This window comes from Bombina bombina, chromosome 3 (genome assembly GCF_027579735.1).
Source record: "Bombina bombina isolate aBomBom1 chromosome 3, aBomBom1.pri, whole genome shotgun sequence".
Taxonomy (NCBI): domain Eukaryota; kingdom Metazoa; phylum Chordata; class Amphibia; order Anura; family Bombinatoridae; genus Bombina; species Bombina bombina.
In genome coordinates, this window is record NC_069501.1 from 1,198,060,721 (window position 1) to 1,198,087,546 (window position 26,826).

The 26,826-nt window shown below is 37.2% G+C and overlaps 1 protein-coding gene across 4 annotated transcripts in view; it reads left to right on the plus strand.

Moving 5' to 3' along the window:
* The window catches only part of GRM5 (glutamate metabotropic receptor 5), a 535,276-nt gene that overhangs the window by 416,188 nt on the left and 92,262 nt on the right, over positions 1 to 26,826 (plus strand). For all 4 annotated transcript variants that reach the window (XM_053705071.1, XM_053705069.1, XM_053705070.1 and 1 more), the window contains 2 exons: positions 6,296 to 6,542; positions 22,960 to 23,128. In XM_053705071.1, coding sequence (XP_053561046.1) covers positions 6,296 to 6,542; positions 22,960 to 23,128 — 416 coding nt within the window. The remainder of the gene's footprint in view (positions 1 to 6,295; positions 6,543 to 22,959; positions 23,129 to 26,826) is intronic.

The following is a 26,826-nucleotide window of genomic DNA, read 5'->3' on the forward strand; positions in this document are numbered from 1 at the left end:
TAATAAGCTCTATTACCAGCCCTTAAAAGTGCCTTTTGCGGGGCTTTGCCCCAAAGTAAACAGCTCTTTTGCCCTATAACCTGCCCTCCCTACACCGCCGCCACCTATATTAATAGTATTAACCCCTAATGTAAGCCCCTTACACCGCCGCCATCTATATTAAAATTATTAACCCCTAATTTAATCTACCTACCCCGCCGCCAGCTATATTATCTATATTAACCCTAAGTATATTATAGTTAATATAGTTATTACATTATATATATTAACTATATTAACCCTAATTATATATAGTTACTATAGTATTTATATTAACTATATTAACTCTATCTAACCCTAACACCTCTAACTAAATTCTTATTAAATAAATCTAATTCATATTATAAACTAAAATATTCCTATTTAAATCTAAATACTTACCTATAAAATAAACCCTAAGATAGCTACAATATAATTAATAATTACATTGTAGCTATGTTAGGGTTTATATTTATTTTACAGGTAAATTTTTAATTATTTTAACTAGGTATAATAGCTATTAAATAGTTATTAACTATTTAATAGCTACCTAGTTAAAATAATTACCCAATTACCTGTAAAATAAATCCTAACCTAAGTTACAAATACACCTACACTATCAATAAATTAAATAAACTACAAATATCTATCTAAAAATACAATTAAATAAACTAAACTAAATTACAAAAAAACAACACTAAATTACAAAAAAAAAAAAGATTACAGCAATTTTAAGCTAATTACACCTATTCTAAGCCCCTAATAAAATAATAAAGCCCCCCAAAATAAAAAAATATTTACCCCAAGTTAACAGCTCTTTTGCCTGTAAAAAAAAAGAACACAACACCCCCCCCCAACATTACAACCCACCACCCACATACCCCTATTCTAAACCCACCCAAACCCCCCTTAAAAAAACCTAACACTACCCCCCTGAAGATCTCCCTACCTTGTCTTCACCTAACCGGGCCGAACTCCTCATCCGATCCGGGCAATGTCTTCATCCCGGCGATGTCTTTATCCAAGCGGCAGCAAAGTCTTCTTCCATCCGGCGGCATCTTCCATCAAGCGGCATCTTCAATCTTCTTTCTTCGCTCCTCCGACGCGGAGCATCCATCCCGGCCGGCGACTGACCGACGAATGAGGTACCTTTAAATGACGTCATCCAAGATGGCGTCCGTCGAATTCCTATTGGCTGATAGGATTCTATCAGCCAATCGGAATTAAGGTAGGAAAAATCTGATTGGCTGATTGAATCAGCCAATCAGATTCAAGTTCAATCCGATTGGCTGAACCAATCAGCCAATCAGATTGAGCTCGCATTCTATTGGCTGTTCCGATCAGCCAATAGAATGCGAGCTCAATCTGATTGGCTGATTCAATCAGCCAATCAGATTTTTCCTACCTTAATTCCGATTGGCTGATAGAATCCTATCAGCCAATCGGAATTCGACGGACGCCATCTTGGATGACGTCATTTAAAGGTACCTCAGGTAGATTAAATTAGGGGTTAAAAATTTTAATATAGATGGCGGCGGTGTAAGGGGCTTACATTAGGGGTTAAAACTATTAATATAGGTGGCGGCGGTGTAGGGAGGGCAGGTTATAGGGCAAAAGAGCTGTTTACTTTGGGGCAAAGCCCCGCAAAAGGCCCTTTTAAGGGCTGGTAATAGAGATAATTATTTTAGGGGGATTAGATTAGGGGTTAATATAGATACTATAGCTGGCGGCGGGGTAGGGGGATTAGATACTGGTTAATATAGTTTAATATAGCTGGCGGCGGGGTAGGAGCTCACATTAGGGGGTAGGTAACATAGATGGCGGCGGTGTTAGGGCTCACTTTAGGGGGTTATAGATTTAATATAGCTGGCGGCGGGGTCCGGGAGCGGCGGTTTAGGGGTTAATAACTTTATTAGGTGGCGGTGGGGTCCTGGAGCGGCGGTTTAGGGGTTAATACATTTTTTATTGTTAGGATAGTGAGGGGGGATAGCGGATAGAGGGTTAGACGTGTCGGGCTTACTTGGGGGAGGCGTGTTAGACAGTACGGGAGATTTAGACTTTAGTCAGGTTTTGTAGACGCCGGCAGTTTCTAAAGTGCCGTAAGTAACTGGTGACTCCAGAAATTTGTACTTACGCAGATTTCTGGACATCGCTGGTTTATCCGACTTACGGCACTTTAGCAACTGCCGGCGGAGTTTATAGGATAGCTCGAGTTGCGAGCTGAAACTACGGGCGGCGGGGTTCTCTCGCTTGCGCCGCAAACTACGCCGTATATCGGATTGCGCCCATAGTCTCTAATGTAAATGGTTTCAAGAAAAAAATTAAAACTCTTATGAATTGCCACTCTAAATATGTGGTTTATGTCCTTGAGTGTCCTACTGTGGTATTGGAAGACACATTATAAGCTGCCGTTTCTCCACATCCCGGATTGGAACCATCTGATTGAAGAAAGGACATTATTGGATATTAAATTCATCTTTCCCTACAGATAAGACTTTATTATTTCATATGCATAATCATTGTGTGTTTTTTTAAGATTCCTTGTCTGTGCATCTGTAAATTCCATATTTATTTAGTGTGCGCAGTTTATTGTCTGTGAGATTCAGATTTGTCTGTTCATATATATATATATCTCAAAAAAGATATTGTAATTGCCGTTCTGAGCTTCATTTTAAAAGCATAAGAGGAACATTTCAAAAGAGTTTCAAAGATGCAAAAAAAATATTTAAAGATGTGAAATTTAAAAAATGTAGGATTTATTTAAAAATATGTGATTCCTATATATATATATCTCAAAAGAGATATTGTTCAGAGAAGAATTGCCTGGTATTTCGGCGCTGGACTGTCATTGGGCAGGATCAGACTGATATGCTACAGGATATTTTTTCTGTAGCTCCCTGAGTTGCAATAGAAATGAACAGGCATGGAAGTTATTCTAGCTTTTGTTCTATCTCAGGAGTGCTGTTTTCTCTCTTCTGATATTTATGCAAATTACTCTTGGTTCTCCCTAAGAGTAATGGGGAAACCAGACGTGGTCACACATGCCCTTAGAGCGATACAACTGCACCTCACTGACGAGACCCACAGAAGGCCGAAACGATGGTCTGGGGTTGTTGTTTCTCTTGTGTAGAGAAGAATTGCTTGGTATTTTGGCGCTGGATTGTCATTGGGCAGGATCAGACTGATATGCTACAGGATATTTTTTCTCTGTGAAAGGGCATAGTGTGCTAAAAGAACGCACACCCTGAGTTGCAATAAAAATGAACAGGCATGGAAGTTATTCTAGCTTTTGTTCTATCTCAGGAGTGCTGTTATCTCTCTTCTGGTATGTACAGTATATATATATATATATATATATATATATATATATATATATATATATGTGTGTGTATGTGTGTGTGGGTTTTTTTATGGGTATCTGTGGGTATGTGTCTGTGTGTATGTGCGTGCGTGTGTGTGTGTGCAGGGGTCGAGTCCTACAAAAAAGTGTGGAAGCTCACCAAGACTTCCACCCCCCTCACAATTATTAGTGTTTTATATATATATATATATATATATATACATACACGCACACTTTATATGTATATAATCTATATACACTTTGGTTAATGAAAGCAAATGAAATCCAATGAAGGGTTGAAAGATTGCCTTTGGGCCTGAGAATCCTCCTTTGTCACACCCACTTAAGGTGTAATAGTTCTATTTCTGCTGAGTGGCGCTAAATAACCCCAGAGCAAGCCACACAGAAATGTAAGCACCATGTATTTCACACAGTGTGGGGTGATCACACAGCAGGACTGCTGACAGGCTTACATTTAGTGTATTGTAGGAAGTGTTACTGCCCATTACTAGAGGATCTCACTATCCCTCTAACCACACTGTGCTCCAGCTCCTCCTACCAGCAGCAGCAGTGTTTACTGAAGTGTTTCTGTTCTCTGTCCAGAGGGAACTTAGTTCCCCCTGCGAACATAGTGCAGGAACTCAGTTCCCATGCGTTCCCGCTCGACTTGACCCCTGTGTGTGTGTATGCATGTGTGTGTGTATGAGTGTGTACGTGCGTGCATGTGTGTGTGTGTGTGAATTTGTATGTGTGTACATGTGTGTGTATGTGTGTATGTGTGTATATTTTTGTATGTGTATGTGTGTGTGTATATTTGTATGTTTGTGTGTATGTATGTGCATGCATGTGTGTGTGTGTATGTGTGTGTACGTGTGTGTATGTATCTGTATGTGTGTGTGTAATTGTGTGTGCATGTGTGTATGTATGTATGTGTGTGTGTATGAGTGTGTGTGTATACGTGTATGTTTATGTGCTTGCATGCGTATGTTTGTAAGTGTGTGTATGTTCTGGTAAACTGCTTGTGCAATGCCGCCCCCTGCAGATTTGCAGACAAATAGCCACTAGCAGGGGGTGTCAATCAACCCAATCATATGCGATTGGGCTGACTGATGTCTGCAACCTCAGAGGAGTCGTACGAGTTAAGGAACAGCGGTCTTAAGACCGCTGCTTCTTTACTCCTGTTTCCGGTGAGCCTGAAGGCTCGGGCCGAAACAGTTACATTCAGGGCCATTCGACCCTTGTTAAATCGGCCCCATTGTCTCAGCCTAGTTAGAATAATCTGGTATAAGTATACTGAGATTCTGTGAGTTAAATCAGTCACATAGGTGATTCAAATGAATCTATGCTTATGACTAAGCTCCTTCAATCCGCAAGCTGAATTTACTTTTATCTATCTGTAAACTACAAACTGCTAAGTATGAGGTTATAGGTTGTTAGACAAGCAATTTAAAACATGGAGATAAACACCATTAGATAATGTGTTTTTTATATGGTTGGAATGGCAATTGTGTGTATGAATTGTAATGACTATCACCTCATTTTATTTTAATAAGTTCAAATAAAAGCTATGTTTTACTTTTAGTGCTAATATAATTTAGCTATACTCTTTAAAATCCAAAGGTGTACGCAACTTTCTTTTGTCAAGCTTTTGTTTACTTAGTTATCTAAGTAAAACTTTCTAGTTAACTACACCCCTCCACATTTGTGCAGGATTATACTATAGCTAATAACTATTCACCTTCCATTTCTGTATATTCCGAATATGCTATGTTGTTTGCGCGATGGGCGTTTTTTTTCCAACTATTTTCTTTTCTCCATTGACTTCTATGGGGAATGCAAAGGGTGTTAGTTTTTTTTTCCAGTTTTTTTGTCTCCATTGATTTCTATGGGGGAATACATGCACGCACACATGAAAACTCATTTTGTTTGCGCTTTGCGGGCTAACACTTGCAAAAAAAAAGTTTTTATAAAACTTGTAATATGAATGCAACCTGACGAGCGCAAAAAGCTTAACTGAAGAGAAGTTTACTCTACCACAAAAACCTGTTTTACCGCGCCATTTGTAATCTAGCCCATAGATTGCTGTCAAATACTTAAAGGGATGTAAAACCCCCAAAAATTATTTTGTGATTCAGACATAGGGGTCAATTTATTATAGTGCGAGCTGACATGATACGATGTAGCATATCATGTCCACGGCACATCGATAAATGCCGACAGCATACGCTGTCAGCATTTATCATTGCAAACAATAAAATAATTTGTTCCAGCCACCAGTAGTTTAAAAGACCTTTATTCTTTCATCAGCTAGGGTCTTAGACAGAAATACAACGTTTCAGGCCTGCTATAGGCCCTTAGTCATGTATATTTTTTATTTTTTTTTGAGGATTTTTTTTGAGCATTTATCATTGCACCAGCAGTTCTAGTGCACCAGCAGTTCTGGTGAACGACCGCTAGCAGGGGGTGTCAATCAACCCGATCGTATTCGATCTGTCTGATTGCTGTCCGCCACCTCAGAGGTCTTATGACCGCTGCTTCTTAACTTCCACTTCAGGCAGAACTGAAGCGGAGGTGGTCGGAAGCAGCATCCGCTGCTTCATAAATAGGCCCCATAGCATATATTTTTTTTAAAGTTTCCAATTTACTTCTATTATCAAATACTTTGTTCTCATGATATTCTGTGTTGAAGAGATACTTACCTAGTTTTCTGGAGCACTACATGCCAGGAAATAGTGCTGCCATCTAGTGCTCTTGCAAATGAATAACATTTTTACAAAACTGCTGCCATATAGTGATCCCGACACGAGTATGCTCCTAAGCTTATGTCCCTGCTGGTTTTCATGTCTCTTTAAAAGAAAATGTAAGATATCAGAAATGAAACAAAATGTTTTAGCTGTACTGAGGGTATTATCTCATCTTTTTTATTTTGCTTTCCAGGTCGATTGTCTCTAAGATCCCAGTATGTTCAAGACTCCAAAATGGGATTTGTCATTAACGCGATATACGCAATGGCTTATGGGCTTCATAACATGCAAATGAGTTTGTGCCCTGGCTATGCCGGTCTTTGTGACGCCATGAAACCAATTGACGGTCAGAAGCTTCTAGACTGCATCATGAAAGCAAATTTTACTGGAGTTGCTAACGATGTCATAATATTTGACGAGAATGGAGATTCACCAGGAAGGTATTAATGAATTTATCAAAGTAAACTAATGTGTTAAAAATGTGGTCCAATTGTCTCCTTAAACAATTTTGGTACAATATTAAAAAATTTGTTATAAATAGACTGACCATATTGCCGCTTTAAGAAGGAACACATATGAAAAATACATATGTTAGGGTTCTTATACAAAACATTTCTTTAAACAGCTCTGAAAATAGCCCTGACATATGTATTTTTTATGTGTCCCTTTTTAAAGTGGCAATATGGTCAGCCTAGTTATAAAGAATTTGCACACAAAAAAACATTACTTTAAATAAATTATAGAAGGCAATAATATAATTCAAATTTATTATGTCCATGCGACTTAACACATGTTAGTGAATTGATGAAAATTCCCATATCAAATGTAAACAGGAACAATGATTGTTATAGATACTTTAAAGGGAGATACAATTCAAATTTGATTTAATAAAGCATTTGATTCCAAATCGCTTTGTTCTCTTGGTATCCTTATAGAAAATCATATTTAGATACACTCAGGAGCAGTAATGCCCTACTGGGAGCTAGCTCGCGATTGGGGGTAATAAATATATACATGTTGTGCTATTGGCTCACAGGATGGATCCAGCTAGCTCCCAGTAGTGCATTGCGCTGTGAAGCTAACTTTACCTATGAGTTTAACTCATTTGTTGTGGTTTAATACATAGTTATAATAATAATAGTGTAGTAATCAAATCTCCAACATTAGGACATTTACTTTTTACACTTTCCCATTAATATTGATGCATTCATTAAAAATAATAATAAAAATAATACTTTAATCCGTTGGCTGCAATCATTCGATGTAGCATGTGTTACAAATATCCTTGGCAGCCACAAAATTAAAATAAAGGTTGTATAATACTTCATTAAAAAATGAATCTGTTTTATTCTGCTTTTAAAGGGAAGTTTCATTTTTTTCATAACAAATTCTTACCTGCTTGTTTATTGCTGTACTGAAGCACAAATGACAGGATGGGGCCTATTTATTAATGTGCGAGTGGACATGATACGATGTAGCGTATCATGTCCGCCTTACATCGATAAATGCCGACAGCATGCGCTGTCTGCATTTATCATTGCACCAACAGTTCTTGTGAAATGCTGGTGCAATGCCGCCCCCTGCAGATTCGCGCCCAATTGGCCGCTAGCAGGGGTGTCAATCAACCAGATCATATTCGATTGGGTTGATTTCTGCCCGCGGCCTCAAAGCAGGCGGACAAGTTATGGAGCAGCGACCTTTAGACCGCTGCTTGATAACTTATTTTTCCGGCGAGCCTTCCATTTGGTGCTTGATCATTCGGCCCCGATATCCCTTCTTGGGCTCAGTGAAGATTGATAGATTCAGTCATTCTCATTAAATAACCTTACAACAAACCAAGAGACTGTGAAAAATACTGCACTCTTTGCAGCCTGTGGCGACTACATATGGATATGCCTTGTTTAGTATATGCTCTTTTAAATTTGTGCTTTATAAAGGAGACGCTGGTCCACAGCCGGGATTCTCAGCTTGCTGGAACACCGTATCCCGGAATTCCACAGGGTGCACAGTTTTTTCTTCAACATTATGGAAAAATTCACAATAGTGTAGTCTGCTAACCAGAAATGGAAACCAAAATGAAAATACTCACAGAGTATAGATATACAATCAGCTACTTTAGTAAAATCAGGATACAGCTCCTTTTTATAAAAGTATAAAATGTTACAGCCTGTATTATAAAATGCAAAAGCTTGTATCTCATTTTATTGCTTAGAGCCGGAAATGCTAGTTATGTAGCAGCAGTCGTAACTTATCCTCAACACTTTAGGATCTGATCACATTGGAATGATTGACAGTCCCCTGGCCGCGTGCAAGCACAGCCCATGTCTCATACACGATCAGAAAACTGCTGCCCACTAGAATTATTACTGCATCATCAGAGCTCTGGTTAACTGTTTTGAGAAACAAAACTGCTTGTGCAATGCCGCCCCCTGCAGATTCGCGGCCAATCAGGTGCTAGCAGGGAGTGTCAATAAGCCCGATCGTATAACTGCTGTTTCCAGCAAGCCTAAAGGCTTGCACAGAAACAGGGGCATCAGGGGCCATTAAACTGTGTATTTACTGTAAATATGTCACATTCCAATGTTCTGCACATAGCAGAATGTATTCTTAGTATTTTTAGATAGATATTCTTTTATATATATATATATATATATATATATATATATATATATATATATATATATATATATGTATATATATATATAATCATATAGGTATTGATATATATTGTACATATATATATATATATATATATATATATATAAATAGAGAGAGAGAGAGAGAGAGAGAGAGAGAGAGTAATATGTATTTATGAATAAATAGAACATAGTCTGCATATCTATATATATACTGTTACATATATACTGTATATATATATATATGTAAAGAACATTGGTATATGAAATATTCATATTTTCATGTAGGGTTAGTGCGCATGAGAAGATGCGATCAGTTTTGCGCAAGAGTGGGGTGTTTCCCCCACACACCTTTTTTGCTCCATTGACTTCTATGGGGGAATATGTGAACGTGCACACAATATTCTAAGTTATTTCTTTTGCGCTCGTTGGGTTAGCGCAACAGCAAAAACAGTTTGCTTTAAACATATAATACAAGTGCAACCTGACGAGTATAAAAAGTTTACTTCTAGTGCAGTTAACACTTGAGGGGGAGCATTAAATAGCAATCCACTTGTGATCTGGCCCTAAACATTTTAAAAATAAAATAATTGATCAAACATGACCAGTATACCAATGATGGCATTCAGATTGTTAAACATTTATAATAAACACAAATCTATCCAATTGCAAAACACACGCACAGACAAACACACACACAAACCAACACACGCACAGACAAACACACGCACAGACAAACACACGCACAGACAAACACACGCACAGACAAACACACACACAGACAAACACACACACACACACAGACAAACACACACACAGACAAACACACGCACGCACAGACAAACACACACACAAACACACGCACAGACAAACACACACACAGACAAACACACACACAGACAAACACACACACAGACAAACACACGCATAGACAAACACACACACAGACAAACACACGCATAGACAAACACACGCACAGACAAACACACACAGACAAACATACGCACAGACAAACACACAGACAAACACACGCACCGACAAACACACACAGACAAACACGCGCACAGACAAACACACACACAAACACACACACAGACAAACAAACGCACAGACAAACACACACACAGACAAACACACACACAGACAAACACACACACAAACACACGCACAGACAAACACACGCACAGACAAACGCACACACAGACAAACACACACACAGACAAACACACACACAGACAAACACACGCACAGACAAACACACACACAGACAAACACACGCACAGACAAACACGCACAGACAAACACACGCACAGACAAACACACGCACAGACAAACACACACACAGACAAACACACACAGACAAACACACGCACAGACAAACACACACACAAACAAACAAACACACACACAGACAAACACACACACACAGACAAACACACACACACAGACAAACACACACACAGACAAACACACAGACAAACACACACACAGACAAACACACGCACAGACAAACACACACACAGACAAACACACACACAGACAAACACGCACAGACAAACACACACACACAGACAAACACACACACAGACAAACACACAGACAAACACACACAGACAAACACACGCACAGACAAACACACACACAGACAAACACACGCACAGACAAACACACAGACAAACACACGCACAGACAAACACACGCACAGACAAACACACACACAGACAAACACACGCACAGACAAACACACACATAGACATATAACCCTAATGTTTTATTTCGCGATTCAGGTAGACCATACAATTTTAAATAACTTTTCGATGTATTTCTCTTCTCTTATTTTTTTTTTCTATTTGTATCCTTTGATTAAAAGTATACCTAACTAGACTAACAAGCTGCTGATTGGTGGATGCACATATACAGTATGCCTCTTGTCATTTGCTTTTAGCTAGCTCCCAGTAATGCATTGCTGCTCCTTTAACAAAAGATACCATGAAAAAAGGTTATTAAATGTGACCCATAAGGTTACTAACAAAGGCAGTGCTTAGTAAAGATTACACTGAATAGTGCAACTGTTAGACACACAATGGAGACCCCAGTGAGCGAGCAAGTGAGATAGTTGTCTTTTGCATTTTTTTTTTCGCAGTACAGATTCTGATTGGCTGTACTACAGTATTTGCTGTGTCAGTTAAAAAAAAAAAGAAAAAAACTTGGTCCAAGGGGCATTAGTGTGAGTTAGTAAAAATCACACTGACATGGGTCAAAAGTATATAATTTAGATCAGTTTGATGACAGTACGATCTTTACAAAACATAGAATGTTCTATTAAAGGGACGTAAAAGTGCAAAAAGAAAATTTATTAGAGCATTTTATTATTAGACTATTGTTTAACTCACAGTTAAAATCAGCTCCAGAGCAGTACTCCCGGGAGATAGATGAACACATCTGGTGAGCCAATGAGGCATTTGTATTTATCCACCAATCACCAGCAATCTCACAGTGCTGTTCCACATGCTGCCTAGCTATGCTTTTCAGCAAAGATCCCCAAGAGAATAAAGTACATTTGTTAATAGATGTAAATTGAAAAGCCTCTTAAAACTACAAGCTCTATTTGGCCCATGAAAATGTAACCTTTAACGTTTAGAATCTCTTTACCAATAGAAAGCTGTAAAGTGCAAACTGCAAATGATGAAAATAATCAAAACATGATTTTAAATGTTATTTAACAAATTAGTCTTTAAAATATAGAATTAGCTTTCTTTATTTATTGTGTAAATGTTATGTCCTTATTTTGCATAATTAAAAGCATTCCAAATATAAATACATTTTAATCAAGAAAACAACTGGTATACATTTTTTTTACAAAAGAAATAAGTAGCGCAGTTCTCATTAAATTGAATAATAGTAGGTTATTTCTAGGGAATTATGGAATAAAAGGGCACACTGTGTTCTCCGGTTATTGATTTCTTTACAGAAGGATATTAATAAACTGAAATGCATTTTATAGCAGTCACAAGGCTGGTCGCATGCATTCTTTTAAAGTACATTGAATATTATCACAAATCCTAACCGGAATTCGATTAGAAAACTGTTAAAGAGACATGAAATGCATTGTAATAAAAAAAATGATGCTTATCAAATTAAACATTATACAATATACATTCAGTATTTATTTTGCTTGCTGTAAAGTATGTTGTTTTATAAAAAAAATAGCTTGCTCTCGCTCCCTAGAGAAACTTAAAAACAAATTCTGTGACCTATATTTCAGGTTGTTGCAAAATGCCTAAACTAGCTACATGCTACAGAGTGATTGTTTAGAGAATTGGACAAACTAATTTGCAGTTGGCACTAATAAGCCACAAAGAAGGGGAGATATGATGACAATACTCACCAGAGTTTTACAAATCAAAGTCATTTTAAAAATTATTAATAAAGGGAAATTTATAATGTCACTGGTATTTTTATGGGGATTGTGGTATTAATAGTGTGGTCTTACTGCCAGTGCCGAAAACGCACTATTTCCGGTGACCAGCAGGGAGAAGGGAGGGTATAAAAGCGTGGTCCAGCTGCTTGCAGCGGGATCCGCACTATTAGAAATAAATAAAACCCTTAACAACCAGCTATGTACATGGTATGTCGTGGTCATTAAGGGGTTAATATGTAACATGTACTTTGTATGTAGGTGGTTTTGCAATTCATTGCTTAATTGCTGAGAATAAACTCTGTATATTCTCTCTCTCTCTCTCTCGATCTATCTAACATCTATCTATCTATCTATCTATCTATCTATCTATCTATCTATATACAGTATATACTGTATATATATATATATATATATATACATATATATACTGTATATATATATATTTATATATATTTATATATACTGTATATATATACAGGTGGCCCTCGTTTTACAACGGTTCAATTTACACCGTTTCAGAATAACAACCTTTTTTTCCAGTCATGTGACTGCTATTAAAAAGCATTGAGAAGCAGTGCATTTATTAAAATAGCCAGTAGGTGGAGCTGTCCGCTTGTGTTGCAGCAAAGCCAAGCAAGCTGAAATTAATCAGTTTAACCAGACCTGAGCTATCGAGCAGATTTCAAAGGAACAAGATCTTCCTGTCTATAAATCAGTCCAGATTGGAATGCATAGAAAGAACTGTTTGCAGAAAAATGCAAGTAAAGTCTGTGTTGTGTGATTATTTTATTAGGTTTATAATGCTGTTTAGCAAATGTTTTCGTTCATTTAACTTAGTTTAATTATATATTCTGTGTTGTGTGATTATTTTATTAGGTTTATAATGCTGTTTAGCATTTAAAGTCTTCATTTCAAAGCTTTAAAAATAATGTATTCAGTGTTACTTATGACAATTTTGAGAGGGGCCTGGAACCTATCTCCCTAACTTCCCATTGACTTACATTATAAACTGGGTTTCAATTTACAACGGTTTCAATTTACAACCATTCCTCCTGGAACCTAACCCCGGCGTAAACTGAGGGCTACCTGTATATATATACTGTAATATGCCTTTAAAGGGACAGTCTAGTAAAAATTAAACTTTCATGATTCAGATAGATAGGGCATGCAATTTTAAACAACTTTCCCATTTACTTTTATCTTCACATTTGCTTTGATCTCTTGGTATTCTTTTTTGAAAGCTAAACTTGGGTAGGCTCATATGTTAATTTCTAAGATCTATAAGGACGACTCTTATCTCAGTGCATATTCACAGTTTTTCACAGCTAGGCAGTGCTAGTTCACGTGTGCCATATAGATAACATTGTTCTCAATTTCATGGAGTTATTTATGAGTCAGCACTGTTGGCTAAAATGCAAGTCTGTCAAAAGAACTGAAATAGAGGCTTAGATACAAGGGGGCCGATTTATCAAAGCGCCAATCTCGGTGCATTCACTGGAGTCAATACGCTCGCCAGACATTGCTGCCGCATATCCACATACGACGCCCCTTATTTATTAAAAAGTCTGTCAAAAACACACGCGTCAAGTACCGAGCGATGAGCATCGGACTGTTGATAAATAAGAGTCATCTATGTCGCGGATATTCTGTTGTTTCCAACTTTTTTTTTTCCAAACATATTTATATGTCCCTAAATTTTATTTTGTTCTAAACAATGTTGTCTTTCATATGTCTGTGTTTATTTATACCACTATATGTATATAGTGTAAATATATTATTATTCTGAGGAAGAATAATTGTGAATATAACATGTAATCAGGGTATCATAGGTATTTATTTGCAAACAATGGATATTTTAAGAGCTGGCCCAGTTTTCTCTCTGCACCTGTGTAACCCTTCCTGAGTTTTAAACACCTCCCCTACACAGGTGTAAAAAATGGCCTGGCATATAAGATGACATTTATTAATGAAAATGAAATTAAAGAGAAGGAAGAAAAACACGGAAAATATCATGACAGTAAATAGGTGATTTTAATTTCTGCTGTATCTGATTCATGACAGTTTAATGCTAGGTGGACTATCCCTTTGAGCTATGAGCTTAAAATTATATTGAATCAAACTTCATTCGATTTTTAAAATCATTGTCAAAAATATTTTACTGTGTGTCCTAATGTCATCATCAGTGTTTAACTTTAATACTAATTTTACATATACATACTTTAAAAGTATAATACACAATGTAACAAATGGCACTTACAAGTTATGATGAGTGATCAATGACTCAAGTATCAAGCAATTTTATCCGTTAGTGATAGTATAAAATGTATATTTAAATCAGATTGGCTGATGTCATAAATCATGTGATTATGCATTTCCCAATCAAGGGCGCGATCCGATATAGATCGTAGTTTGCGGCACAAGCGAGGGAACCCCCGCCGCCCGTAGTTTCAGCTCGCAACTCGAGCTATCCAATATACCCCGCCGTCAGATGCGAAAGTGCAGTAAGTCGGATAAACCGCCGATGTCCAGAAATCAGTGTAAGTACAAATTTCTGGAGTCGCCAGTGACTTACGGCACTTTAGAAACTGCCGGCGCCTACAAAACCTGACTAAAGTATTAAATCTCCCATACTGTCTAACATGCCTCCCAAACATAGCCCGACACGTATACCCCTCTATCCGCTATCCCCCCTCACTCTCAGAATAATAAATGTATTAACCCCTAAACCGCCGCTCCCGGACCCCACGCCACCTAATAAAGTTATTAACCCCTAAACCCCCGCTCCCGGACCCCACCGCCACCTACATTAAACTACCCCCTAATGTGAGCTCCTACCCCGCCGCCAGCTATATTAAAATTATTAACCCCTAATTTAATCCCCCTACCCCGCCGCCAGCTATATTAAAATTATTAACCCCTAATCTAATCCCCCTACACCGCTGCCAGCTATATTAAATTAATTAACCCCTAATCTATTCCCCCTAAAGTAATCACCTCTATTACCAGCCCTTAAAAGGGCCTTTTGCGGGGCATTTCCCCAAAGTAATCAGCTCTTTTACCAGCCCTTAAAATGGCTTTTTGTGGGGCATTGTCACAAAGTAATTAGCTCTTTTGAATCTAATCTAAATCCCCCTACACCGCCGCCACCTATAATAAATGTATTACCCCCAATCTAATCCCCCTACACCGCCGCCACCTATATTAAATGGATTACCCCCTAATCTAATCCCCCTACACCGCCGCCACCTATATTAAATAGATTACCCCCTAATCTAATCCCCCTACACCGCCGCCACCTATATTAAATGGATTAACCCCTAATCTAATCCCCCTACACCGCCGCCAGCTATATTAACTATATTAACCCTAATTATATTAGGGTTAATATAGTTAATATAGTTATTATATTATATATATTAACTATATTAACCCTAATTATATTAGGGTTAATATAGTTAATATCGTTATTATATTATATATATATTAAGTATAATAACCCTATCTAACTCTAACATCCCTAACTAAATTCTTATTAAAATAAATCTAATTAATATTAATATTATTAATGAAAATATTCCTATTTAAATCTAAATACTTACCTATAAAATAAACCCTAAGATAGCTACAATGTAATTAATAATTACATTGTAGCTATTTTAGGGTTTATATTTATTTTACAGGTAACTTGGTATTTATTTTAACTTGGTACAATAGCTATTAAATAGTTAATAACTATTTAATAGCTACCTAGTTAAAATAATTACCAATTTACCTGTAAAATAAATCCTAACCTAAGTTACAAATACGCCTACACTATCAATAAATTAAATAAACTACAAATATCTAAACTAAAATACAATTAAATAAACTAAACTAAATTACAAAAACAAACAAACACTAAATTACAAAAAATAAAAAAAGATTACAAGAATTTTAAGCTAATTACACCTATTCTAAGCCCCCTAATAAAATAACAAAGCCCCCTACCTTAATTCTGATTGGCTGATAGAATCCTATCAACCAATCGGAATTCGATGGACACCATCTTGGATGACGTCATTTAAAGGAACCTCATTCGTCGGGAAGTCGTCGTGCCGGATGGATGTTCCGTGTCGGAGGAGCGAAGAAAGAAGATTGAAGATGTCGCTTGATTGAAGACATAGCCCGGATGGAAGACTTCTGCTCTGCCGCTCGATTGAAGACATCGCCCGGATGGAAGACTTCTTCTTTGCCGCTTGATTGAAGACATCGCCCGGAAGGAAGACTTCTTCTCTGCCGCTTGATTGAAGACATTGCCCGGATCGGATGAAAAGTTCGGCCCGGCTGGGTGAAGACAAGGTAGGGAGATCTTCAGGGGGGTAGTGTTAGGTTTATTTAAGGGGGGTTTGGGTTAGAGTAGGGGTATGTGGGTGGTGGGTTGTAATGTTGGGGGGTGGTATTGTGTTTTTTTTTACAGGCAAAAGAGCTGATTTCTTTGGGGCATGCCCCGCAAAAAGCCCTTTTAAGGGTTGGTAAGGTAATAGAGCTGTTAACTTTTTTAATTTAGATTAGGGTAGGGAATTTTTTTTTTATTTTGGGGGGCTTTGTTATTTTATTAGGGGGCTTAGAATAGGTGTAATTAGCTTAAAATTCTTGTAATCTTTTTTTATTTTTTGTAATTTAGTGGGGGGTTTTTTGTAATTTATTTTAGTTTATTTAATTGTATTTTAGTTTAGATATTTGTAGTTTATGTAATTTATTGAAAGTGTAGGTGTATTTGTAACTTAGGTTAGGATTTATTTTACAGGTAAATTGGTAATTATTTTAACTAGGTAGCTATTAAATAGTTATTAACTATTTAATAGCTATTGTACCTAGTTAAAATATATACCAAGTTACCTGTAAAATAAATATAAACCCTAAAATAGCTGCAATGTAATTATTAATTACATTGTAGCTATCTTAGGGTTTATTTTATAGGTAAGTATTTAGATTAAATAGGATTAGATTAAATATTTTAATTAATAATATTAATATTAATTAGATTTATTTTAATAAGAATTTAGTTAGGGATGTTAGAGTTAGATAGGGTTATTATACTTAATATATATATATATATATATATATATATATATATAATATAATAATGAATATTAACTATATTAACCCTAATATAATTAGGGTTAATATAGTTAATATAGCTGGCAGCGGTGTAGGGGGATTAGATTAGGGGTTAATCTATTTAATATAGGTGGTGGCAGTGTAGGGGGATTAGATTAGGGTGTAATCTATTTAATATAGGTGGCGGCGGTGTAGGGGGATTAGATTAGGGGGTAATACATTTATTATAGGTGGCGGCTGTGTAGGGGGATTTAGATTAGATGCAAAAGAGCTGATTACTTTGTGACAATGCCCCGCAAAAAGCCCTTTTAAGGGCTAGTAAAAGAGCTGATTACTTTGGGGAAATGCCCCGCAAAATGCCCTTTTAAGGGCTGGCAATAGAGCTGTAATTTGGGGCAATGTCACGCAAAAGGCCCTTTTAAGGGCTGGTAATAGAGGTGATTACTTTAGGGGGATTAGATTAAGGGTTAATGTATTTAATATAGCTGGTGGCAGTGTAGGGGGATTAGATTAGGGGTTAATACATTTAATATAGCTGGCGGCGGGGTAGGGGGATTAGATTAGGGGTTAATAATTTTAATATAGCTGGTGGCGCGGTAGGAGCTCACATTAAGGGGTAGTTTAATGTAGCTGGCGGCGGTGTAAGGGGCTCACATTAGGGGGTAGTTTAATGTAGCTGGCGGCGGGGTATGAGCTCACATTAGGGGGTATGTAATATAGCTGGCGACGGTTTAGGGGGATCACATTAGGGGGTTATACTTTTAATGTAGGTGGCGGCGGGGTCCGGGAGCGGCAGTTTAGGGGTTAAATACTTTATTAGGGATTGCGGCGGGGGATCGCGGTTGACAGGTAGATAGACATTGCGCATGCGTTAGGTGTTAGGTTTTATTTTGCAGGTAGTTTAGGGAGTTACGGGGCTCCAATACACAGCGTATGGCTTACTACGGCTGCGATTTGTGGCGAGGTGAAAATGGAGTAAGATTTCTCCATTTTTGCCACGTAAGTCCTTACGCTGTATATTGGATACCAAACTGCACGGGTTTGGTATACCTGTCTATGGCCCAAAAAACTACGGCCCAAGGCAGAAATATACGAGCGTAACTTCTAGGTTACGCCATATATGTGATACCAAACCCGCGCAAAATTCAGCGTCACCGGCTTTTGCAGGCGATGCTGCATATCGGATTGGGCCCATAAAGTGGTGCACAATTTCACTAGTTTTTGGGTTGTTTAGGAGTTCGAGTATTGCGTCCAATTTGGTGCGAAGTATTGCGTCAAATTTGGTTCAAAATGCAGTGGGACTTGCATTTCATGTGTTAAACATGGTGAAATTAAATTGATCAAAAAAAGGAAGTTAGTTATAGTATGTAAAGTATTTATTTCATTTGTATCCCTATATCTACTAGTCCTGCTGCCAGACAGACATTACCTGTCATCAAAACTACTTTTGAAATTAATCTGTCAATTGACATTACATGTGATTGTAATATTATTATTTAACATATTATTTAGATACTGAACATGCGTCTTTGTTGTCTGTGTGATTTAGAAAGAGTATACAATTGTAATAAAATTTCCAATTTACATAAATATCTAATAAGCTTCATTCTCTTGCCGCATCTAACATAACCTTTCTGGGTTTTCAGACTCCCCTTGATTTCTATGGCATTTGCAGCCTCAAGGGTGGCGGTTTGAACGATAGGTACACTGCGGCGGAAAAGACGCAAGCGTACCTGCTAAATGTTTGCTACATTGGGAAGAGGGTCAAATATAGTCGAATGTGAATTCGAAATATCTGGATTGAGGCAAGCATCAATCTGCTTCGGATTGAGATGGCAGGAACGTATATTACGTCACACATTTCAACATTTGACGATGTTGATACTTTATTAATTACGGCGGATTTAATTTGCATTGAATATGATGCGAGATTCAAGTGGATTCCATCATATTATCAGTTGAAGCTTTGATAAATCGGCCCCAAGGTAATCACAGAGGTAAACAGTATATTTATATAACCATATTGGTTATGCACAACTAGGGAATGTGTAATTATCATTTGAAACAATACAAATTCTGGAGTAGACTGTCCCCTTTAAGTATTTCCAGAGGCACATGTTTCAAATGTGATTAATTACTATGTGAATATTGGTTATCAAGTTACCACTAGTCATTATGCACCATATTCTGTTAAGAGTCAACAATAACCTACAAACTATATCCTCCAATATGCAGCTATCTGCTGCACGTTCAGTGACACTGAGCATTGTTCTCCATTTCCTATAATATGTAGATTTACTGTTAGCCAGTCAGTAATGGGATGGTCCGAATTAGGTATGAGCTTCAGCCAAACACTTGTAGACTATTGCATCATCTAAGTAAGGATCTTCTAGTCTTGTACATAAATTCTCCAAAAACTGTGTGATGAGTTGACAACGTTTTATAACTACAAGCTCCAACTTCATGAGGAAAATATGTCCTTTCCAGATCAGAATTTACAGGAGTAATCCCTAAAAATAGAAAGTAAATACTGTTGTACAGGTATAAAGTCAGTAAAGATTTTAAAATATATGTATCTCTAAATATTCAGCATTAGTAGAACTGAAAAACATACTTGGTGAGGCGTATATACATTTACATAAATATTCATTATGGGCTAGTAAAAATCACAGACCATTTTCACATTGCTAGAGTGAAGTAGCTTTTAGATCATATAAAGCACCTCTTGACCTTGGGTTAATGTGAGCACCACTTGGGTGCAAAGTATAAGTGCAATATATAGCTTCTAGACCAGTGGTGTATTTAGTTTTTGTGCTGCCCTAGGCACTCAAAATTCTGCAAACCCCCCCCCCATCCCCAAACAAAAAAAGTTTTTAGACCTTTTTTCTCCCCTTAATATTTTATGGGTCAGTGTGTAAAATGTTTTTTTTGTTTTATTTTTTATAACAATTCAAAAGAAAATGACTAGCAAAACACTTGCATGCAGGTGGGTTGAATTGCATGTATCTCGTACCATTTTCTCCCTGAGAGAAGGGAGAGAAAAGAAGGGGAGGAGAGAAAAGGGAGGAAAAGGAAAGAAGGAAGGGAGGGAGAGAGACAAGAAAAGTGGGTAGGGAGAGGAGAAAAGGGGGAAAGGGAAAGAAGAGAGGGAAAGAAAGTGATAGAAGGGAGCAAGGGAGGGAGTTGAGAGATAGAAAGGAGGGAGGGAAAGAAGGGAGGGAGGGAAAGAAATAAGGGAGAGAGTTGAGTTGAGGGAGGAAGGGAGTTGAGGGATGAAGGGGGGAGAAATGGAAAGAAAGGAGAGAGGAAGGGAGGGAAAGAAGAATACACTTTGAAAACAATCACTGCCCTTCACATGAAACAACATACAGTAATTACCATCATTCAAGTAATTAAAAGTGTCCGTTTACTTTTTTCTCTGTGGGTTCATGAATGCAGAGAACGCTAGCTATTAGTAACTAACATACATTAGCACTGAGAGTTTATCATTAGACATCACATGAATGCAGAGAAAGCTATTAGTAGCTAAGATACATTAGCGCTGAGAGTTTATGATTAGACATCACATGAATGCAAAGAAAGCTAGCTATTAGTAGCTAACATACATTAGCGCTGAGAGTTTATCATTAGACATCACATGAATGCAGAGAACGCTAGCTATTAGTAAATAACATACATTAGCACTGAGAGTTTATGATTAGACATCACATGAATGCAGAGAACGCTAGCTATTAGTAACTAACATACATTAGCGCTGAGAGTTTATGATTAGACATCACATGAATGCAGAGAAAGCTAGCTATTAGTAGCTAACATACATTAGCACAGAGAGTTTATGATTAGACATCACATGAATGCAGAGAAAGCTAGCTATTAGTAACTAACATACATTAGCACTGAGAGTTTATGATTAGACATCACATGAATGCAGAGAACGCTAGCTATTAGTAGCTAACATACATTAGCGCTGAGAGTTTACGATTAGACATCACATGAATGCAGATAAAGCTATTAGTAGCTAACATACATTAGCGCTGAGAGTTTATGATTAGACATCACATGAATGCAGAGAAAGCTATTAGTAGCTAACATACATTAGCGCTGAGAGTTTATGATTAGACATCACATGAATGCAGAGAAAGCTAGCTATTAGTAACTAACATACATTAGCACTGAGAGTTTATGATTAGACATCACATGAATGCAGAGAAAGCTAGCTATTAGTAACTAACATACATTAGCACTGAGAGTTTATGATTAGACATCACATGAATGCAGAGAAAGCTAGCTATTAGTAACTAACATACATTAGCACTGAGAGTTTATGATTAGACATCACATGAATGCAGAGAACGCTAGCTATTAGTAGCTAAAATACATTAGCACTGAGAGTTTATGATTAGACATCACATGAATGCAGAGAACGCTAGCTATTAGTAGCTAACATACATTAGCACTGAGAGTTTATGATTAGACATCACATGAATGCAGAGAAAGCTAGCTATTAGTAACTAACATACATTAGCACTGAGAGTTTATGATTAGACATCACATGAATGCAGAGAACGCTAGCTATTAGTAGCTAACATACATTAGCACTGAGAGTTTATGATTAGACATCACATGAATGCAGAGACAGCTAGCTATTAGTAGCTAACATACATTAGCACTGAGAGTTTATGATTAGACATCACATGAATGCAGAGAACGCTAGCTATTAGTAGCTAACATACATTAGCACTGAGAGTTTATGATTAGACATCACATGAATGCAGAGAACGCTAGCTATTAGTAGCTAACATACATTAGCGCTGAGAGTTTATGATTAGACATCACATGAATGCAGAGAACGCTAGCTATTAGTAGCTAACATACACTAGTGCTGAGAGTTTATGATTAGACATCACATAAATCCAGAGAACGCTAGCTATTAGTAACTAACATACACTAGTGCTGAGAGTTTATGATTAGACATCACAAGCTGATCTAAGCAGAGCAAAAACACATCCAGTCTGTTAGTTACTAAGACCTGCAATAAGCACTGCGCTTGCAGACCCACCACAGCTGACAAGGGGAGGCAGCATATTGGCACAGGGTCTTCTCCTCCAGCCTCACCTTGTAAGCATATCCCTGAGCAAGTTTCCCACCAAGAATGCTTCCACTGAAAAAATGCAGGCAGCTCTAAATGAAGCAACGGTTACAAGGAGCACTGCCTGTGAAGAACGACCTTAGTCAGTACACGTGCCTTGTCTTCTCTGTAAAAGCCTGCACTTTATCGCTCACTGTACTGTGTGCTGGCTTTAAGAGAGAGGATAGGGCAGATGTGCTGCCCCTCCCAAATCTGCTGCCCTAGGCCATAATACACCCCTGTTCTAGACATTGGGCAATTCTCCCAGTGCATACAAGCCTCTCTTCACACTGCAATGCCTCTAAGGGCTACAACGAAAGGAAATAAACCTGTGTCAGAGGCACCTGGAAATAGGCAAGTATCTTCAAAAATGTAATTGAACCAATCTGCTGACAAAACACAGCTGACTGAAAACTACTAGAGACTAGAAAGTGTAGATAAAGTCAACATCATTGTCAACCCATATACAGCTTAATATATTGGCTTCAAGGTTTTTTTTTTAACATTGTATTGACCTCTTTAAAAAATGCCTATTATATATAAAAAAAAGTATTTTTTAAATTTTATTTCAGGTATGAAATTATGAATTTTAAGAAAATGGGTAAGGATTACTTTGATTATATCAATGTTGGGAGCTGGGACAATGGCGAACTAAAAATGGATGATGATGAGATTTGGTCAAATAAAAATACAGTGGCAAGATCTGTGTGTAGTGATCCTTGCGCAAAAGGAGAGATTAAGGTAAAACATAAAAGCTTTCATTTTTTATTTATGTTTAAATACATTTGTGCTTTGGTCTACTGTTTTTTCAATGAACCTGAATTGAACTTTTATTTTCATAATTTGATTCAAGATTATTTACAAAATCATACATAATAGTACTTGAATATTGCTGTATTTACATTAAATAGGTCAACTTTCCAATTTGCTTCTATTATCTAAATTGCTTCATTCTCTTGGTATCCTTAGTTGAAAAGCATATCTAGGTAGGCTCAGGAGCAGCTAGGCATTACTGGGAGAAAAAAGAGAAGAAACAATGGCACTACAAGTGTTGTTTCCTAAATTAATGATGTATATTCATACATATAATAATTTTGTCTGCAAACAGATTATATTGTAAAGGAAGAGGTGCTGTACACCAAAGGTAATAGTATTTACAGGAATCCAGTGAACACTAGAAAAGTGTGGTCTCAAATAGCACTCAACAACACTATAATATTGTATAAAAGTGATAGAAAGTATTCGGTCACCCAAAAGAAGGGGTTAAAACTTAACTTTTAATAAGTTAAGGTAAAATATTACACATAAAAATACAATATTGTTGCAATGATGCACTGTATAATTTCATAGTATTTTTATTGTATCACCTTGTGAAATTGTGAATAGGGACTCCAAAATTATAATGTTAAGTTCCAAAGTATTGCAAGGGTAATGGGAAAATATAGAGCAGAGATGAGAAATAAGACAAAATATAAGTATATTGAGTTATTGCTACTATAGGTAAGGTATTAAATGTTTCAGATCATGTATGTCCCTTTAATTCAGAGATCTCTAATAAGTATCATGAGCTCTGCAATGTGGTTTCCCATGTATTAGATAGAATCAAAACGGCTTGCTTCTTGGTCACTATATACGGATGTTCTGCTAATAATTATTAGCCAAGTAAGCAGTGATTAAGTGGGAAATATTCATGGCAGAGAAACATAAAATTAGTGAGTATCTCTGCAGGATAAGCCGAGAAAATGCAGTCAACTCGTGATATAATAGCAGCCCTTACTTGAGATACATTAGGAACACTTATGTAAGGGAAATAAAGTAAAAGTAAGTGTTCCGGCCATGAGATGGTTTACTAGAGGTATAATGCTCCATATATTAGTCTTCTCATAGATATACGTAACTCATATAGCTATAAAATAACTTAAATACCAGCGACACAATTTGTCAGCCATAACCACTTGTGTAAAGGGGTAAGTTAGTTCGACATAGGCACCATATTAACACAAAAATATTGCAATTAAAAAGAACTCCACGTCCCCACTGCCCCTGACATGTTTTGTCCATAGGCTTTATCAAAGGCAGAGCCGCCGCCTTCTTTCCGGCCTTAAATAGGCTAATTCTCTCATGACATGTGATGTATCCCGCTTGCTGATTGGTTTAGCAATTGAGTGTGTTTGTGTTATGTTGACGTAATGCTTTCAGGTATCGGGGCTGGTTACAAAAGGTAACTAGGCAACAGAAATAGCAATAGTAACTGATCTGGTTTACAGATAACGATTGTTTAACGTAATTGTAACAAATCAAAAATATATAGAGGGACAGACCCATCTATCTACTTATCTACATAATATTTTTGATATATATTAAATCTATTACTGATCATTTCATATTCTGATGCCAGAATCATTGATTATTGTTCTATATAGAACTTTTTTACATTGTGAGTTCGACTTTTGTTAGCGCCGACTATCACTCTCTTTATAAACACATACGGGTAGATTATGAGTCTTGCGTTATGAGCTGTGCGGTGCTAACATGCAGTTTTTTCTCACCGCTTGCTTCCCTGCAGCACTGGTATTACGAGTTTTTACAAACCCGGCGTTAAAAGGCAAGAAGTGAGTGTAGAGAAAAATTGAGCTCCATACCACATTCCAATACCAGCGCTGCTTAAATCAGCGGTGAGCTGGTAATACGTGCTCGTGCACAATTTCCCCATAGACATCAATGGGGAGAGCCGGCTGAGAAAAAGTCTAACACCTGCAAAAAAGCAGCGTAAAACTCAGTAACGCAGCCCCATTGATTCCTATGGGGAAACTAAAGTTATGTTTATACCTAACACCCTAACATGAACCCTGAGTCTAAACACCCCTAATCTTACACTTATTAACCCCTAATCTGCCGCCCCTGACATCGCTGACTCCTACATTATATTTATTAACCACTAATCTGCCGCTCCGGACATCGCCGCCACCTACATTATACTTATGAACCCCTAATCTGCTGCCCCCAACATCGCCGACACCTACATTATATTTATTAACTCATAATCTCCCTCCCCCCAATGTCGACGCAACCTACCTACATTTATTAACCCCTAATATGCCACCCCCAACGTCGCCGCCACTATTCTAAATTTATTAAACCTAAGTCTAACCCTATCCCAAACACCCCCTAACTTAAATATAATCTAAATAAATCTAAATAAAATTCCTAACAAAATTATTCCTATTTAAAACTAAATACTTACCTATAAAATAAACCCTAAGCTAGCTACAATATAACTAATAGTTACATTGTAGCTAGCTTAGGGTTTATTTTTATTTTACAGGCAAGTTTGTATTTATTTAAACTAGGTAGAATAGTTACTAAATAGTTATTAACTATTTACTAACTACCTAGCTAAAATAAATACAAATTAACCTGTAAAATAAAACCTAACCTAAGTTACACTAACACCTAACACTACACTACAATTAAATAACTTACCTAAATTAAATTCAATTAAATAAATTAAATAAAATTAGCTAAATTACCAAAAAAAAAAACACTAAATTACAGAAAATAAAAAACAAATTACAAGATATTTAAACTAATAACACCTAATCTAAGAGCCCTATCAAAATAAAAAAGCCCACCCAAAATAAAAAAAACCCTAGCCTAAACTAAACTACCAATTGCCCTTAAAAGGGCCTTTTGTGGGGCATTGCCCCAAAGAAATCAGCTCTTTTACCTGTAAAAAAAATACAAACAACCCCCCAACAGTAAAACCTACCACCCACACAACCAACCCCCCAAATAAAACCCTAACTAAAAAAAAACAAGCTCCCCATTGCCCTGAAAAGGACATTTAGATGGACATTGCCCTTAAAAGGGCATTTAGCTCTATTGCTGCCCAATAGGATTGAATTTATCTACAAATAACCGATAATAACCGATTGAAGTTCAATCCTATTGGCTGATTGCATCAGCCAATAGGATTTTTTTTTATAGAATTCTATCAGCCAATCGGAATCTAAGGGATGCCATCTTGGATGACGTCATTTAAAGGAACCTTCATTCGTATTTAGCCATTGAAAGAAGAGGATGCTCCGCGCCGGATGTCTTGAAGGTGGACCCGCTCTGCGTTGGATGGATGAAGATAGAAGATGCCGTCTGGATGAAGACTCCTGCCTGTCTGGAGGACTACTTCTGCCCGTCTGGAGGACCACTTCTGCTGGCTTTGTTGAGGACATCTTGCCACTTGGATGAAGACTTCTCCTGGTAAGTGAATCTTTGGGGGTTAGTGTTAGGATTTTTTAAGGGTGTATTGGGTGGGCTTTATTTTTAGGTTAGGGCTTTGGGCAGCAATAGAGCTAAATGCCCTTTTAAGGGCAATGCCCATCCAAATTCCCTTTTCAGGGCAATGGGGAGCTTAGGTTTTTTTAGTTAGGGTTTTATTTGGG